The sequence below is a fragment of the Rhinopithecus roxellana genome, chromosome 21 (genome assembly GCF_007565055.1).
Source record: "Rhinopithecus roxellana isolate Shanxi Qingling chromosome 21, ASM756505v1, whole genome shotgun sequence".
Classification (NCBI taxonomy): domain Eukaryota; kingdom Metazoa; phylum Chordata; class Mammalia; order Primates; family Cercopithecidae; genus Rhinopithecus; species Rhinopithecus roxellana.
Window position 1 is genome coordinate 732,579 of NC_044569.1, and position 13,993 is coordinate 746,571.

The window sequence follows — 13,993 nt, forward strand, 5'->3', positions numbered from 1 at the left end:
CACCCAGGCTGGAGTGCGGTGGTGCTATCTTGGCTCACTGCAACTTCTGTGTCCCAGGTTCATGCGATTCTCCTGCCTCAGCCTCCCGAGTAGTTGGGACTGCAGGTGCCTGCCACCATGTCTAGCTAATTTTTTGTTATTTTTGGTACCGACGGAGTTTCACCGTGTTAGCCAGGATGGTCTTGATCTCCTGACCTCATGATGCACCCGCCTCGGCCTCCCAAAGTGCTGGGATTACAAGCGTGAGCCACTGTGCTTGGCCCTCTTTGACCATTTTTTAGCTGGAATTCTTCTTTTGAAAAAATGCAAACTCTCAATAATCAGGACTATTTGGTTACTTGGAAGTACAGAAAGAGCAGAATAAATGCTCTTTTCTTTTCTGCTTATAGTACTCTGTTTTTGTCTTTCCAAAAGGAGCTCTTTTTCTCCTTTAGTAGCAAAATTAATTTGTGAATGTTTATATTTTAAATATGCTTCAGTCAGTTGGATCTATTCTCTTTTATGTTTGGTTTCTCTAATCTTTAGCCTATGGGAGCTCTTCAAGTAGTCTCCTATGTCTTTTAACATGTTTCATTAGTTCTTTTTTTTTTTTTTTTTTTTTCTTGTCACCCAGGCTGAAGTGCAGTGGCACAATCCACAATCACAGTTCACTGCAGCCTCCACCTCTCAGGCTCAAAGAATTCTCATGCCTCAGCTTCCCGAGTAGCTGGGACCACAGGCACACACCACCACATGCCCAGTTAATTTTTGTTTTTGTAGAGACAGGGTTTCATCATGTTGCCCAGGCTGGTCTCAAACTCCTGGACTCAAGCCATCTGCCTGCCTTGGCATCCCAAATTGCTGGGATTACAAGTGAGAGCCACTGCACCCGGCCTTATTAGTTCTTGATAACCTTTGCTTTCTTGTTCAGATGTTTGAGGCTCATCTTGCATATTCCCTGCCCCAGACTTGGAACTGGTCATACCTTGAAAAAATCTTGATTGCTTTCAGTGTGGAAGGCATTAGGCCACTACAATCAGAGTATAGAAAGTGCTTATTAATAGTAATTGAATGTTATTGCTTCTCAGATTTTTCAGTAGACAAAGCTTAGAAATACTTATTTTAAAACTTTTTTAAAAATGAGTTATTACTTAGAATAGGTACATCCCCATCTACCTGTACTACAGCTTACTTTGCTGTTAAAAATCACACAACCTCAAATTAGTGTTTTAGATTCAGTTCTTTTTCTTTTAGCTTGTACATGATCTTTTTAAAAATCAGTTTTTCTTGTTCTTTGTCATTTCCTTTGTAAAAATAGTTTTAAAAATTAATGTTTATTTGTTCCAGATAGTTGGTATTAAAAGAAACTTTTATCAAAACTGCAAGTGTAGTACTTGAAAATATATTTATACTTAGTCAAAAGGGGAACTTTTTTTCTTCTTCTTTTCCTTTTTTTTTTTCCACACAGGGTCTCATTTTATCAGCCAGGCTGGAGTACAGTGTCATGATCATGGCTCACTACAGCCTCGACTTCCTGGGTTCAAGCAGTTCTCCCACCTCAGCCTCCCGAGTAGCTGAGACTACAGGCACGCGCCACCAATCTTGGATAATTTTTGATGTTAGGAGGTTTTTTGTTTTGTTTTGTTTTGTTTTTGAGACAGAGTCTCACTCTGTTGCCCAGGCTGGAATGCAGGGGCACGATCTTGGCTCACTGCAACCTCCACCTCCTGGGTTCAAGAGATTCTTTTGCCTCAGTCTCTCAAGTAGCTGGGATTACAAGTGCCCACTACCATGTTGGGCTAATTTTTGTATTTTTAGTAGAGACGGGTTTCACCATCTTGGCCAGGCTGGTTTCGAACTTCTGACCTTGTGATTTGCCCACCTCAGCCTCCCAAAGTGTGGGATTACAGGCGTCAGCCACTGCGCCTGGCCCTGATGTGAGGAGTTTTTTAATAGAGAGGTAGGGTTATTTTGTTGTGATTTTTAAAATTGTTATTTGGCTTTGTGACTCTTAGGCTCATATCTTAAGTTAAAATTTCCTTTCCAGCCTGTTTTGCAACTGTTATATATAGAGATGAGGCCACATCAGCAAACAAACATTTTCTTTTCTGATTTTTTTCTTTGGCGGTCGGCAATTTTGTAGTACATTACGGAGTATCCATTTACCCAACTGGGCCATCTTGGTCAGTGGTTTAGTAGCTTAATGGTCTGAGTGTTAAAGATATCACCTAAGAGAGCTGCCTCTGAGCCAAACTGATTTGGTTCTACCCTGTCTTACCTATTTCCTTGTAGACTGATCTTAGGCAAGTTCCTTAACTTCTCTAAGCCTCAGTTATCTTGAAAATGTGAGTAATAATAGTGCTTGCTCGGCACTTAGTAAGCTCTCCATGCTACTCTTGCAATTGTTGAAGGGATGCTTTCTTTCACATTTTTTGACAATAACTACCACCACCACCATCACCACCACCACCACCACCACCACCACCACCACCACCACCGTCACTACTACTAGTAATAATAACAACAGCTACTATTATATTAACTGCCAGTAATGCCTGCCATTGTAACACGTGCTTCACATACAACTTTAACTACAAGTCCGACTATGTATTCTGAAATCAATGCTTTAATTGTAAAAAGTATTTGAGAGTTAAGGGAAAATTTTATCACTGAGGAGGGCATTTCTCTTTCTCTCTGCTGTATACTTTTTAAAATTTTCTTTGAGACAGAGTTTTGCTTTTGTTGCCCAGGCTGGAGTGCAGTGGCGTGATCTCAGCTCACTGCAACCTCTACTCCAGGGTTCAAGTGATCCTCCTGCCTCAGTCTTCCTAGTACCTGGGATTACAGGCGCCTGCTACCATGCCTGGCTATTTTTTGTGTTTGTAGTAGAGACGGGATTTTGCAATGTTGGCCAGGCTGGTCTCACGCTCCTGACCTCAGGTGATCTGCCCACCTTGGCCTCCCGAAGTGCTGGAATTACAGATCTGAGCCACTGCACCCGGCCTCTCTGCTATATACTTAATAAATACTATAGAAGTACAGTTTTAATAATAGAGTAATTTTTTTTTTTTTTTGAGACGGAGTCTCTCTCTGTCGCCCAGGCTGGAGTGCAGTGGCCGGATCTCAGCTCACTGCAAGCTCCGCCTCCCGGGTTCACGCCATTCTCCTGCCTCAGCCTCCGGAGTAGCTGGGACTACAGGCGCCCACCACCTCGCCTGGCTAGTTTTTTTTGTATTTTTTAGTAGAGACGGGGTTTCACCGTGTTAGTCTGGATGGTCTCGATCTCCTGACCTCGTGATTCACCCGTCTCGGCCTCTCAAAGTGCTGGGATTACAGGCTTGAGCCACCGCGCCCGGCCTAAAGTAATTATTAACTATGAAACATTTCACAAAAAGGAAATGAAAACATACAGATTAAGGAGTACTGTCCCTCAGAGTGCATTGCTACTCTTCCATTTTCAAAAGGCAAAAGAGAATTGAGGAGAGGCGTGGAAGCATTAGCAGGCAGTTATTTCCCAAGCTACTATTTTTTTTTTCTTCCAACGTCTCTAGCCCCCCTTCCTAAAGTCACCGAAGATAGAGGCTACCTATTTTACCCACATCCCCATTCTGCAATTTTTCTTTCTGTGGGAAAAGGGGAAAGGATAGAGCAGAAAGGCTGCAAACCACAATGTTATGGTGGTTTGTAGTTGATCCAGTCTGCATTTTGAGCAATTAATTAGTAATGCAGAAAGACTTGCTCATATTTTTTACTGTCCTTTTCTTAGACATTTTCTCAAAGTCACGGAAGTGCTTGTTAGTATCTCAGAGGTCTGTAGTGCTATGACAAAATATTTAATATAGTTTGTCCTTTTGTAATTTTACAATAAAAAATATGGAAAGGCAATGTAATGGAGTCTTATAAACTTGATGTCAGCCAGATACATACAATACATAAGTATATAGTGGAAACTACAAGGTGACTTTCTGTCTTTTTTTTTTTTTTTTCCTGGCCAACATAGTGAAACCCCGTCTCTACTAAAAATACAAAAATAAAATTAGCTGGGTGTGGTGGCGGGCACCTGCAGTCCCAGCTACTCGGGAGGCTGAGGCAGGAGAATGGCGGGAACCCGGGAGGCAGAGCTTTCAGTGAGCGGAGATCATGCCACTGCACTCCAGCCTGGGCGACAAAGCAAGACTCTGTCTCAAAAAAAAAAAAAAAATTTTAATGTTTGTGTTGTATTGGTGGGGAGTCTTAGGAGCCTGGTCTAAAGCTTGGTGTTTCAGGAACATTTCAGTGACAGACTTTGTTGATTTTCTTCTATTTCTTCATCTTTTAATTGGGTATTTTATATGCATATACAATTTGTAATTGGGTATTGTACATTTTGAGTATAAGCTTTTTGTTAAAAAGAAACCTGATAATTTAAAATCATGGCATTTTGGTTTTATTACCTATATGAGAAAAGTTGCCAAAATAGGACCCCGGCTTTTTCTCCAGATCATAGGAATCTCTAATAAAACTTTGACAAACCCAGCCACTCTGATGGAAATCAGTGCATACTACTCACTGCCACCAGGAATCATATCAGAAGTCTTGTTTGCTATGTAAAAGTAGCTCAGGGCACCAATATCTTCCATAGAGCTTTAGTGTGTGAGTCTGGGAAACTTGAGATAGAGTTGTGGATTCCCATGCATCACCTCTTCTCTGCTCGTGAGTGGGCACACTGGGTGTTGGCACCCTTTCCTGATGAACACAGATGCATCCTCAGGGTTCTTCTCAACCAGTCCTCCAGGGACTCTCTCCAGGGAGTTAGAGTTGGCATTCCAGATAAAGTTTAAATTGTATCCTTCTCTTTGATAGAGGGGGGCCTGAGATATTCTCAGAATTACTTGTCTTGAAATGAGATTTATCCAAGGTGAGGCTGTACAGTAAGAGTGCAGGCTTTGTCATCACATGGCTGGATCCTGAGTCCTGGCTGTATCCCTTACTAGTTGAATGGTAGTGAACTGGTCACTTCGTGTCTTCAGGTTTTGGTTTTTGGTTTTGTTTTTTAATCTGTGAAGTGGAAAGAAGTCATACCTTCTTCAGAATACTGAGGATTAAATACAACCATTTTAATAAAGTGCTTAGTAGACTATCTAGCCCAATAGTTCTCAGACTGTTAGTATTAGTACCCATTTATACTGTTAAAGATTATTGACCAGGCGTGGTGGCTCACACCTGTAATCACAGCACTTTGGCCGAGGCAGGTGGATCACGAGGTCAGGAGTTCAAGACCAGCCTGGCCGAGATGGTGAAACCCCATCTCTACTAAAAATACAATAATTAGCCAGGCACAGTGGCAGGTGCCTGTAATCCCAGCTACTCGGGAGGCTGAGGCAGGAGAATTGCTTGAACCCAGGCGACAGAGATTGCAGTAAACTGAGACTGCACCACTGCACTCCAGACTAGGCGACAGAGTGAGACTCCATCTCAAAAAAAAAAAAAAAAAAAAAAAAGATTATTGAGGACCCCATAGAGTTTTTGTTTATTAAAAATTAAAACTGAACATTTTTACAAATATATTACTTTTAGAAATTATAATAAAACCCCACTATATATAAACATAGATAGCATATTTTATGAAAAATAATTGTATTTTCCAAAGACAAGTTAGTGAGTAGCTTATGTGCTTCTGCATTCAACCTGTTGCAATATCTCACATCCTGCAGATTCTGGAAAATTCCACGTACCTGTATGAGTGAATCAGAGTGAAAAAGACAAATAATATCCAAGTAATAGTTTGATGATATGCTCAGGAATGGACAGCTGACCCATTTCTAGCCAGAGATTCAAGGAAAAGTTTGCTGGGAAGTGGCATTCCATTCCAAATAAAAAGACCAAGGTTTCTAAAAAGAAGGCCTTTTGCCCTTTTGATTATTTGGAATGTAGACATGATGCCTGGTTTGTCACAGCTATTTGGGGACAAGATCGAGAGTAAAAGTCCACACATTCAGGGTGATGGAGCAGAATGACAGGAAGAGCTCTGTTCTTGAGAGCACTGTTGAACAGCTGAACCAGCGCCTACAAGTCTTACCTACCTACTTTGAACAAAAAAAAATTTGTTTAAATAGTTTGAAATAGTTTTGGCTTGGTGTGGTGGCTCATGCCTATAATCCCAGCACTTTGGGAAGCCCAGGCAGGTGGATCACTTGAGGTCAGGAGTTCAAGACCAGCCTGGCCAACATGGGGAAACTGCATCTCTAGTAAAAATATGAAAATTAGCCTGGTGTGCTGCCGTGTGCCTGTAGTCCCAGCTACTTGGGAGGCTGAGGAGAGTTGCTTGAACCTGGGAGGCGGAGATTGCAGTGAGACAAGATTGTGCCACTGCACTCCAGCCTGGGTAATAGAGTGAGAGACACTGTGTCTCAAAAAAATAAAATAAAAAAAAAAATAGTTCTGACTTCATGGACCATTGAAAGGGTAGGGTCTTGCCCCCCCTACCCCCACCCCAGGACCCTTTGAGTCTCATTAGTCTAGCCACTAATTAGCACCCAGTAAATTGTTGTTGTTGTTGTTGTTATTGTTTTAAATGGATTTTTTTTTTTTTTTTTTGAGACAGTTTCGCTCTTGTCATCCAGGCTGGAGTTCAGTGGCACAATCTTGGCTCACTGCAACCTCCGCCTCCCGGGTTCAAGCGATTCTCCTGCCTCATCTTCCTGAGTAGCTGGGACTACAGGCACATGCCACCATGCCTGGCTAATTTTTGTATTTTTAGTAGAGACGGGGTTTCACCATGTTAGCCAGGCTGGTCTCAATCTCCTGACCTCATGATCCACCCACTGCGGCCTCCCAAAGTGCTAGGATTACAGGCGTGAGCCACTATGCCCAGCCTATACATGGAAATTTTTATAACCAGCAAGTACTATAGTACTATATAAATATTAGTGATGAGAAGTAAAGGTCATGGCTTCAAAGCTTTGTGCTATATACTTTCTTGAAGCGTCCCAAATAAGATTGTACTTCAGATGAAGCAAAAGAAACCACAGAGGTTTTCAAATACTAGTAATACATAAATGAATTATTTGAGTTGAAAAGGCTCAAGTCTTGCTTTCAGAAATTTAATTAAATACATAACCATAAAGCTTTCATTTTTTTTCCAGAAGAGAGGCTTTTTCCCCCATCTAGAGTAATAGATATTTGTAAAGAAAAAATTCATTACTTACTCTGAAACCACTGATAGAGTTTCTAGGGAGTTATAGTAGCCTATAAAGGTGATATGGCCACATTGTTAACCAGGTTGGGATTCATGATTGACAGGTCAGTCTTGATTTACTGGTTGGAGAGCCTTGACTTAAGCATTTATTACTGTTATAGATACAAAATCCCTTAAAGGGGCTTTTTGAGTTGGGCTTGGGCTGTGAAGACAAAAAGCACATGTGATATGATAACAAGTAACTTACACAAGCTGTCTTAAGATATCTGGGTAATGCATATATTTCACATCTTAACAAGATATATGGACATAGTTTATATTAGCTCTACCTGTGCTTTGAGACATAGAACCTCTAATTATATCGATTTTATCCTTTCTTCTTTTTGTTGGGGATGGGTAGGTGTAGATCATGGGGAATTCATATGCTGGGCAACTGAAATCTGCTCGATTTGAGGAAGCTCTCCACAACTCCATAGAAGCCTCCCTCAGATGTAGTAGTGTGGTACCGCGGCCAATTTTTTCCCAGCTATACCTGGACCCTGACCAGCATCCTTTCTCATCTGCAGGTAAGTTTCTCAATCACACATATTTCTGGATTCTTTCTTTTTTTTTTTTTTCTTTAGATAGAATCTCCATCTGTCGCCCAGGCTGGAGTGCAGTGGCGTGATCTTGGCTCACCGCAACCTCCGCCTCCTGGGTTCAAGCAATTCTCCTGCCTCAGGCTCCTGAGTAGCTGGGACTACAGGCACACGCCACCAGGCATGACTAATTTTTTTGTATTTTTATTAGAGACAGGGTTTCACCATGTTGGTCAGGCTGGTCTTGAACTCCTGACCTCGTGATCTGCCTGCCTCAGCCTCCCAAAGTGCTGGGATTACAGGAGTGAGCCACCGCGCCTGGTCACTGGACTCCTTGTTTAAAAAGTGGGATTCTTGTTTTAGAAGTGGGGATTCCAAATCCTGGGACCTCTGAGATAAATTGGCTAAATGTTAGAAAATGCTAGACTTCTTTTCTTCAATTATGTCTTTCAGAACTGTGCATTTTTCCATAAGTATCTTTTTGTTAAATCTGCTATGATTTATTTGTTTACCCAGATGTCAAACCCAAGGTGGAGGATCTGGACAAAGATTTGGTAAATCGCTACACTCAAAATGGAAGTCTGGATTTTTCTAACAATCTAACAGTTAATGAAATGGAAGACGATGAAGACGATGAAGAAATGTCTGATTCAAACAGTCCACCAATTCCCTATTCACAAAAACCTGCCCCGGAAGGATCTTGCACTACAGATGGTGGGTTTCAGTTTTGTTTTCTTTTTGCTATTTTCTCTCTAATATTGTCTGACATATTTCTAATTATTACATGTGGTGCTCAAGGCTGGAAACTAGTAATTATGGCATAGAGAGGAATGAGAAATGATTATGCTCTCATTCACATTATCTCCTGTGACTTCACAACAGATGTCTGTAAGAAAGACAAGTATTATCATCTCATCTTATAGATAAAGAGACTGAAATTCACAGTTGTTGACTTTCCTGAGATGGTCTGTTTAGAATTGCCTTTGCAATTCTTGACCTGCCTTTGCAAAGCCAGGTCAAGGCTTTTCCAGTATTCCAAGTACTTTCTACAAGAATGCTACTATTTTAGGACATTTTTTAGTGTTCCCTCTTCATACTTCTTTCTATTCCACCCCTGCCCTGCAGACAATCAGAGAGATATTAGATATTTCATATTTACTTTTTACATTTATTTTGAACACTTATCCAATATAGAGGATTAAAATATTTTATACATATTATAAATGTAAAAATTTATAGAGGATTAAAATGTGTATATTTTGATAATCCCTTTTTATTAGGGTCAACCTCCTCTTCCACCAAGCCTTCATATTTTGTAAGAAAATCCTCGTATAAAGCATTTCCAGTATTTCATGGTTTTGGTGATATCATAACTTAAATTACACTCTTCCCTCCATTTAATAGTTTACTGTGCTATTTTCTGACCATCCCAGCCTAATTAATTCATGAATAATACTTTGTCCAGATTAGCCAGAGTATTGTTCTTCCACCCAGAATGACTTGGACCTAGGATGATTTCAGTGCATGAACATTTTGGAGTAGGGGAAATGGAAAGAGAAGAAAAGGGATATAATTTCAGAACATTCCTCTTACAAAGCTTAAAGTGCAAATAATTAGAGAAAAACTAGAGGTTCAAATATGGAAAGCCAAAAAGCCCTGCTTGGGAGTTTTATTTTCTCTTGACTTTTTTTTTTTTTTTTTTTTGGACAATGTGATAAACAGTAAAGGAGTCAAAATCCCCTACCTAGGAGATGAGGAAACCTGAGTAATTCTCCTGGGAGCTTCTACGTGCCCAATTCACTAAAGATGGCCTCTAGCCATTAGTACTACGGCCCTGCCTGTAGCACATTATTCCTTATGAATTTGTTTATGATTGCTCAAACTTAATAAATATATATGGATTTATTCATTATTGACATAATACAGGCTTTTAAGCCTGTGAAGGTGTAGGAGGTGACTAGCATTATGTTTCATCTTACTTGCTTTACATCCATCTTCATGCCTTTTATTTAATTGAGCTGTCAACTCGTTTATCAGGTAACAAACTGGAAGGTGAAATAGTGCTTAAAACGTTGTTGGATTCCCATTGAGAATCTTATGTGTGAGAGTTACATAGAGTAAAATCTTTAGAGGATAATTTTCAAATATCTAATTTTATACCAAAAAATGGGAGAGAGGTTTCCATTTTTCCTGTGCCCTAGGTATGTTTTTAGTTTGCCTTGCAGGGTATCTGGCACTGGTGTTATTTATAAGCAGGTATGGAGAGCTGTTTACTACCCACCAAGGTATAATAAACTCAGTGATCTAGAGATAGCCAGTATTTCTTAAACTTTAGAACATGAAAAAATGAGAGTATATGGGAAGGGTAATATTATTTTAAACATAAAGGAGGTGCAATGTTTTTTTAACCGTCTCACTCAAGTTCAAGATTTAGATTCCAAGACAATTCAAAAACACTAGTCCTACACTTAGATTCCTATATCAGCTACTTTCAGTTCTTATGATTAATGTCCATTTTTTTCCCCTTTTAATTCACCTTGGGGGAAGGCATAGACAGCTTTTTTTTTTTTTTTTTTTTTTTTTTTTTTTTTTTTTTTTTTTTTTTTGGAGACGGAGTCTCACTCTGTGGCCCAGGGTGGAGTGCAGTGGCACGACCTCACCTCACCGCAGCCTCCACCTCCCGGGTTCAAGCAGTTCTCTGCCTCAGCCTCCCAAGTTGCTGGGATAACAGGTGCCCACCACCACACCTGGCTAATTTTTGTATTTTTAGTACAGACGGGGTTTCACCATCTTGACCAGGCTGGTCTTGAGCTCGTGACCTCATGATCCACCCTCCTTGGCTCCTAAAGTGTTGTGATTACAGGCGTGAACCACTGTGCCCGGCCAGTAGCTCTTTTTTTTTTTTTTTTTTTTTTGACGGAGGCTTGCTCTGTCGCCCAGGCTGGAGTGCAGTGGTGTGATCTCGGCTCACTGCAAGCTCCACCTCCCGGGTTCACGCCATTCTCCTGCCCCAGCCTCCTGAGTAGCTGGGACTACAGGCGTCTGCCACCATGCCTGGTTACTTTTTTTTTTTTTTTGAGGCAGAGTCTCGCTCTGTCTCCCGGACTGGAGTGCAGTGGCCAGATCTCAGCTCACTGCAAGCTCCGCCTCCCGGGTTTACGCCATTCTCCTGCCTCAGCCTCCGGAGTAGCTGGGACTACAGGCGCCCGCCACCTCGCCCGGCTAGTTTTTTTTTTTTTTTTGTATTTTTAGTAGAGACGGGGTTTCACCGTGTTAGCCAGGATGGTCTCGATCTCCTGACCTCGTGATCCGCCCGTCTCGGCCTCCCAAAGTGCTGGGATTACAGGCTTGAGCCACCGCGCCCGGCGCCTGGTTACTTTTTTATGTATTTTTAGTAGAGACAGGGTTTCACCGTGTTAAGTCAGGATGGTCTTGATCTGACCTCGTGATCCGCCTGCCTCGGCCTTCCAAAGTGCTGGGATTACAGGTGTGAGCCACCGCGCCCGGCCAGTAGCTCTTTCAATTGGACTCATTTTAAGATAGTTCTAAGAGCCCTCTTACTCAAAGGGAGAACAGTTCTGAAATTTCTGAAATTTTCCTTACGAAAATGGCAATGAAGTGGGGCAATATACTGCCTGGACTTATTTAAGCATACCACCTTCCCTTCATGGGAAATCCTCTATTTACTTAAGGCTCAAAGAAAGGTAAAGCTATTTTTAGAGGCAATTTAGATAAGCAAATACTTAACACCTGATGGGCTGCTGGGGTTTACCATTCAGATGTAAATTTTGGTTGCTAATTTCTTATGTAAATTATTGGAATAGTGTAGGTTCCTATCCTGCTGGGAGGCAGTTGATTGTCCAGAGTTAAGGACAACCAAATTTTAGGCCTCCAAATACTGCTTTGATTACTTTAGCTTGTGTTTATAGCTGTTTCTGTAAACTTTTCCCTGCCCCCTTTTAGTTTACTCTGTAACCTTCAAGTTGGAGATAATTGGAGAATGCAAATCTGTTTCTGTGAAGTGAAATCTTCGGCTGTTTTCTTAAAGAAATGCAGATGATGTTTATAAAGAAGACCTGTCTACTATTATTTCTTTTTAAAAAAATTAAAATCATTTGCTCTGCAAGAGGCTTGGTTTTAGAGCAACATTTCAGTGTTGTCTTCAGAAAGTGAAATTATTTCAGGGGCAGATTTGTCAAATAAATTATTTGTATGCCCGTTATCACTGACTTATATTTCTTTGCTTGTAGACTATAAACAGGCTTAGATTCTTCCTTAGGATACTCTTAACCAGATCTTCTCGTAGCCTCTAAAAGAAAGATCACATCAGTGCCTTAGAATTATTTAGATGTAATTCAGAATTACCCTTTTGTGGAGTCCTAAGGTTTTGTTTTGTTTTTCATTTAGTTTAAGGTTTTAATTGAGATTTAATATTTGATGTTTATTAGACTAGTAATCAGACATATTTCTAGTAGTGGGAAAATAGAACTATCTGTCACACTGGATACTGGGATCCTATAAGTCTTGAGACAGAATATTTCATAGATTTTGTTTTTAGCTCTCCACTCTTTTTTACAGACGTGCGCAGCTTATTTTCCATCTGAAAAAGCTAAATTAAATATTGCTCTTTGCATAATGTTTTTACTGTCATAGGGATCCCTGATGCTATATTTTGTATATCATTAGCTGATCTGAATCCAAGCAATGAGGATTTGGAGGAAACAGTAAATAGATATAGACTTTACAGCAATAGACCAGACCCTTGGCAGGCGAACTTATTCTTAGAATAACTACAGACTGAATTCATAAACTTTTGCTTGACTTAATGAGCATTTTTGACCTTGAGTTGATTTCTTCTGGACCCTGTTTTCTAGACTCAGCCCTGCTGTGCCTTTCTTTCCTAGTCTCTTCTTAATTACATTGCCTGTATGGCTTGTGTTGGCAAATAGCTGCATGGTCAAAGATAAAATAGGACTATTTTATTTTATTTTTGAAGAACAGCTTTAAATTTGTGAAAATTAAGAAAATAGTAGTTTCTATATATCCCCACACAGTTTGCCCTATTATTAATATGTTAGTATAGTACGTTTGCTACAATTAATGAACCAATATTGATACTTTTTTATTAATTTTAATAACAACTAAAGTGTACAGTTTATTTGAGTTCCTTGGTTTTTTCCTAATATTCTTTTCCTGTTTCCGTGTCCCATCCAGGATATGGCATCAGATTTAATTGCTATGTCTCCTTGGGTGCCTTTTGACTATGACAGTTTCTCAGACTTTCCTTGTTTTTCATGACCTTGACCATTTGGGGAGTATTAGGACATATTTGTAGGAGACCCCCCTGTTGGAATTCATTTGATGTTTTTCTCCTTATTAGATTGGGGTTATGGGATCTGGGGAGGAAGATCACAGGGGTAAATTTTTATCATATTCCTTAAATTTTTATCATATTATTTCAAGGGTACATACAATCAACATGATTTATCACTATTGCTGTTGACTTTGGTCACCTGGCTGAGGGGCTGAAGGAGTGTTATCTCCACTCTCCTTCCACTGCATACTGTGGAAGGAATCCCCAGATCACACTTAGGGAGCAGGGAGTTACACTCCACATCCTTGAAGGCAGACTATGTAAATTATTTGAAATTCTACTGCGTGGGAATTCATCTCTTTTCTCCCATTTATTGATGGGTTCATTCATTTATTTATGTCATTATGGCCATAAATGACTACATTTATTTTATGTTTATAATCTAATACTAACTTATTTTGTTGCTCAAATTGTTCAGTTTTGGACATTGGGAGCTCTCAGTTGGTTCTCGTGCCACTTTTACAAACACCCATCATTATGGTGTGGGTTGTTTTTTTTTTTTTTTCCATCAAATAAGACATTTTCTCTTTTCATTGGCACAGGTACCTCTTGACTTTCTTTTTTTTTTTTAGGTGAAGGAGGCTAGAAACACACCTCTCATAGAATACAGTAATTGTTTAATAATTATTGCTTTTCACCTCTAGGTGTCCTCATATCATAAGTGGGAAAGCCCTCAAAGATTGGAAAACTATTTGTGTGGATTGTGTAGTTTTCATTTTGCCACAGAAATTGCGCTGTAATAATCTCTCTTCCCTAGAAAATGCTGCTTTCCACACTAACTGTGCCTTCTCTACTCTATCCCTCTGTAGCCCAGAAACAAAATTGTAACTTTTCCCTCTTAGTCTCCCTTTTGCAATGTATTGCTTGAGAAATCTCAACAGAAAT

General features: G+C 40.1%; 1 protein-coding gene across 1 annotated transcript in view; it reads left to right on the forward strand.

Annotated features, from left to right (window-relative positions):
• The window catches only part of GREB1L (GREB1 like retinoic acid receptor coactivator), a 162,907-nt gene that overhangs the window by 12,693 nt on the left and 136,221 nt on the right, over nucleotides 1-13,993 (forward strand). The window contains exons 5-6 of the mRNA XM_010354886.2: nucleotides 7,557-7,722; nucleotides 8,251-8,448. Coding sequence (XP_010353188.2) covers nucleotides 7,566-7,722; nucleotides 8,251-8,448 — 355 coding nt within the window. The 5' untranslated portion in view covers nucleotides 7,557-7,565. The remainder of the gene's footprint in view (nucleotides 1-7,556; nucleotides 7,723-8,250; nucleotides 8,449-13,993) is intronic.